The sequence below is a fragment of the Sphaeroforma arctica genome (genome assembly GCF_001186125.1).
Source record: "Sphaeroforma arctica JP610 unplaced genomic scaffold supercont1.862, whole genome shotgun sequence".
Classification (NCBI taxonomy): domain Eukaryota; class Ichthyosporea; order Ichthyophonida; genus Sphaeroforma; species Sphaeroforma arctica.
Genome location: NW_014039696.1, coordinates 28,148 through 32,866, shown reverse-complemented (window position 1 = coordinate 32,866; position 4,719 = coordinate 28,148). Strand labels below are relative to the sequence as shown.

The window sequence follows — 4,719 nt, the reverse complement described above, 5'->3', positions numbered from 1 at the left end:
ATATGTATAGTGTGTGTGTTGGTGGGTGTAAATATGTATAGTGTGTGTGTTGGTGTGTGTAAATATGTATAGTGTGTGTGTTGGTGTGTGTATATATGTATAGTGTGTGTGTGTTGGTGTATATAAATATATATATATATTACATAAATGTTTATATATATGTGTGTGTGTGTGTATTTTTATGTGTTCATGTGTGTGTGTGTGTGTATTTTTATGTGTTCGTTTGTGTGTGTGTGTGTACATCAGCCACCATTCTGACTTGCCACCGAGTTGAAACCAGTATATAGTTTTGACAAGTAGAAGAATGCACTAGAGTATATGGCACACCGCCCATCATTATACCTGGACTTCAGTTACACGGTAACCTCCATCAGACTTGGTTCAAATCCTCCCGAATTGTACTTCATATCATTCACAGCTGTCCAGGCCTATCCAATCGCAGAGATAAATGTGTCAATTACTTACAAAACATGAAACGTAGTCTCCTTTTAACCTGTTCTCTTGTTCCACCTCAGAGTGTTGAAAGAGCGTACCCCTACTGGATTTCCCAACCGCGATGTCGACCCGGCACCGTAACGCCGTATGGCGTGACTAGCAGGAAACGAACATTTCATAAGGTACGAGGGCAAGCCCTTGCGGCGCAGACATATCGAATAACCTTTCATCGTCTGTCGGCGGATACTTTAGTTGTAGTTGTACCAAGTCTCGGATGTATACTGTAGTTGTACTAAGTCTCTGATCTATACTGTAGTTGTACTGAGTCTTCGATGTATACTGTAGTATCGTCTGTCGGCGGATACTTTAGTTGTTGTTGTACTAAGTCTTCGATGTATACTGTAGTTGTACTAAGTCTCCGATGCATGCTGTAGTATCGTCTGTCAGCGGATACTTTAGTTGTTGTTGTACGAAGTCTTGGGTGTATGCTGCAGTTGTACTAAGTCTCCGATGTATGCTGTAGTATCGTCTGTTGGCGGATACTTCAGTTGTTGTTGTACGAAGTCTTGGGTGTATGCTGCAGTTGTACTAAGTCTCCGATGTATGCTGTAGTATCGTCTGTTGGCGGATACTTCAGTTGTTGTTGTACTTAGTCTTGGATGTATACTGTAGTTGTACTAAGTCTCCGATGTATGCTGTAGTTGTTTTAAGTCTTCGATGTATACTGTAGTATCGTCTGTCGGCGGATACTTCAGTTGTTGTTGTACTAAGTCTTGGATGTATACTGTAATTGTACTAAGTCTCCGATGTATGCTGTTATTGTACTAAGTCTCCGATCTATACTATAGTTGCACTAAGTCTCCGATCTATACTGTAGTTGTACTAAGTCTCCAATGTATACTTTAGTTGTACTAAGTCTTCGATGTATACTGTAGTTGTACTAAGTCTGCGATGTGCACTGTGCAGTTAGTTCTGGTGGATCCCGTTGCGGCTGCGTTGACACACACTCGTGCCCCACAGTTCTGCGATGGTTGTCCATGATTGTACAGGTGACCCGCCCTTTGCTTAAAGCTATACCAAACATTCTGGCCTGACTGTTGGTTTGGGCATATTCATTCATTCATTCATTCATTCAGGATGGTCCTGGGGGTGTGGCGGTGGACAGAGAAGCGGTGCTTGCTGCCAGGGCCGAGAGGAAACGGAGGAAGGCTGAAGGACGGGTATGTGCGCTGCCCTAATGTGTGGGATTTGAGTTGTGCGGTCAGTGTTTGCGGACTGGAGAATGGGATTGTATAGCCAAGGCAGCCTGTATAGTAAAGGGTGGCCACCTGTGTACCTACAGTAGTCGTTTGAGCCGCGTCGTGCGTCAGGCTTTTTTTAACTCAAGCTGTTGGGATTATTCGGTGGGGTGAAGGTTGTCCGTATGGTGTGCAAATTCATATATGTACTACCGCAGCTGGGGAATGTATCTCCGGCTCGCTTGTAGTAATATATCACTGGGTCGAGTTCTCAATGCATACTGTAAGGATATGCGCATACGTGTAATAGCTGTGCGTATGTGTGTGAAAGTGGGAGGTTGTGGCCAAGGCCTCGATTCTCTTGTCAGATGTATACACCTTTGAAGCCATTCTCAATAGCTGGTGGGTTGGTGTGGTGGGTCGTATGGGCTGGCCACAGTGATTCCGTGTAAGTGCCGTTCGCTGGTCTTGTTTGCGCGATGAGTCATATATCGTGCACCGATGTCTGCACCGATGTCAGTAGCTCTCGCGTCAGTCACAAGCAATGCCTTCCCGTTGTACTTAATTCGATGGTGTTCTGAGTGGCCCAGGTCAGGCCTTGTGCATTTTGTAATGCCTCGTTTTTCGCATCTGATTAGACTTGCATTGTATATACACAACATGTTACGTGCTTGCGTTTGTACTGATGGTTGTATCCACTGCGTGTGTGTCTGTGCAGGAGTCTCGTCTGCACAAGATATACACAGCATGTTACGTGCTTGCATCTGTACTGATGGTTGTATCCATTGCCTGTGTGTCTTTGCAGGAGTCTCGTCTGCATAAGCTGTGCACCGTGTGCCGTCGCAACATGCCGTCGCAGAAGTCGGGCGAGCTCAAACAATGTGGAGTGTGCATAAAAACGCTGAAGAACAAAGCCCACCACAGCACAGACACGGCGTCGAAAATCGACTCCGATATGGAGGCGAAGGTCAATGCCGATGTTCAGGCCAAGACAGAGGTGGCTACGGGTGGTGATGCGAAAGAGGGACCGGGAACAGTTACGGAAGCGGTGGCAAACGCAGACAATGGCACTGCGCCAGGGACTGCCACGCGGGTCGGTGGCGAGCACGAAGACAAGAAACTGTCGTCCGTGTGCTGACGCGGGTGCGTTGTGGGCAGGTTGGGAGTGTGGATTTAGTACTCAGAGCGCAAACGTAGTGTAGTGAATATTAAAGCAGTAATAAAGTAGACTGCAGCACTTGTACCTCTGGTGGACAGTAATTGTGGTTCTCAGAGGCATTCAGCCAGTATGATATTTATACAGTCAGTATAATATTTATACAACCACTATAAAATTATACAGCCAGTATGATATTTATACAGCCAGTATGATATTTATACAGCCAGTATGATATTTATACAGCCAGTATAATATTTTAACAGCCAGTATGATATTTATACAGCCAATGTGATATTTATACAGCCAGTATGATGTACATACAGCCAGTATAATATTTATACAGCCAGTATGATATTTATACAGCCAGTATAATATTTATACAGCCAGTATGATTTTTATACAGCCAGTATGATATTTATACAGCCAATATGATATTTATACAGCCAGTATGATATTTCGCCCGCTAAGTGGTAAAATATATATTAAAAGTGCTGTGTGGTGTTTTGAAGTGCTAGAACTATGCCACCCTTGGACGTAGATTGTTTTATAATAGGTTGACTGCGCTATATCGTGTCCATGTGCACAAGGAACGCTGGTGTCAAGTTAGTTCATCTCATTTTGAAGGCAGAATCATGACGCTCTAGCACTCAGGAGGCACTCCTTGGCCTGATTAACTTCGACCATCACGCATATGATTTCCAATAGAGGAAGAATATGTATCTCTCACTCGTCACCGGTCTGCTGTCTGTAGTTGTGACAGTTGTGGTGCTCACAGGCAGGTCGCAGCGTTTATGGTGCCGAGCGCTCATTGGCAACTTATAGCCCAGTGCATTGTGAAGATGAAGTCGTAATATTGCATTTGGTATACGCGGTTCGGGGGTGTCAGACAAACATGCGCTGTCTACATATAAAACGAGCCATGCGATATATGGAAAGGGCAACACATGAGTCGTCGCGAGCGAAGACCTCAGGGACGATGGCTTATAATTGCTGTTCAAACGTCGGGTGCGAGTAATGTACCAGGGTCACGAACTTGATACTCTTCGACAGCATGAGCTATCTTACCCTGAATGAATCTCTATAAATTAACTCGAGGCGGCGAGAATGTTGGAGGAGTTTTTTGCGACCAACCAGTTTACGCGTCTCGGTATTTAAAATATATCATACTTGACTCTGGCTGCGGGCTGCATTGTCCCGGGAAAGCGATAAAAACACGTGTGTCAACATGAAGTAGCAGATAAATAAGCACTGATTAGCGAGAATTAACCTCGGTGATGTATGGATAGATGTGAAGCATACACTGCCACACGTATTGGCGTACGACTCTACGACAATAGTGCGACCCGACAGTCCTGGTCAACGCAATTTACATTGAGCATAGACACAATGAGTAACAATCCAAGTATCGCGCTTAGGATCACTATCACAATTTACAGCGCAGCGAGTCATAAACGTGGGCTGATTACTACACTACCCGAACTACCACAGCCTTGTTCGTTATCTCAGGTAGCTACAAAGATGTGGCACACCCATGCCACAACAAAATAAAACAGAATAATAGATATATACCCATTGCGGGCTCAGACTGTTTCTGACTGGCACTTATTCTAAATTGTACCCGAACGTCGCATCGAATCCGACGCACCGGCTGAAACAGTGTTTGCATAATGAGAGTTTGTTGATTGCGTAAGTAGCTGTTTATTTGCCTAATAAACGTCCATATATTCAACCTCTCCAGGCTGACTTGCGCTTTCTGACCGTAGCGAGAGCCTCGACGGGATCAGTCGTACCTATCGAATATAGTGATCATGCAATGCGGGTTTAGAGATCTTGCAAACGAAGTGCCATACGAAAAGAACATCATGACAATGCTAAACTCGAGAATTG

General features: G+C 44.7%; 2 protein-coding genes across 2 annotated transcripts in view; one reads left to right on the top strand and one right to left on the bottom strand.

Moving 5' to 3' along the window:
* SARC_08970 (hypothetical protein) overlaps window positions 1-2,984 on the top strand; it is a gene marked incomplete at its 5' end in the record, with an annotated part of 6,123 nt that extends 3,139 nt beyond the window's left edge. Inside the window, 3 exons of the mRNA XM_014297038.1 lie at window positions 516-617; window positions 1,572-1,655; window positions 2,479-2,984. Of these exons, the coding sequence (XP_014152513.1) occupies window positions 516-617; window positions 1,572-1,655; window positions 2,479-2,811 (519 nt within the window). The remainder of the gene's footprint in view (window positions 1-515; window positions 618-1,571; window positions 1,656-2,478) is intronic.
* A 1,522-nt stretch (window positions 2,985-4,506) lies between these two features.
* Window positions 4,507-4,719, bottom strand: part of SARC_08969 (hydroxyacylglutathione hydrolase) — a gene marked incomplete at its 5' end in the record, with an annotated part of 4,244 nt that continues 4,031 nt past the window's right edge. Inside the window, one exon of the mRNA XM_014297037.1 lies at window positions 4,507-4,622. Within this exon, the coding sequence (XP_014152512.1) occupies window positions 4,558-4,622 (65 nt within the window). The 3' untranslated portion in view covers window positions 4,507-4,557. The remainder of the gene's footprint in view (window positions 4,623-4,719) is intronic.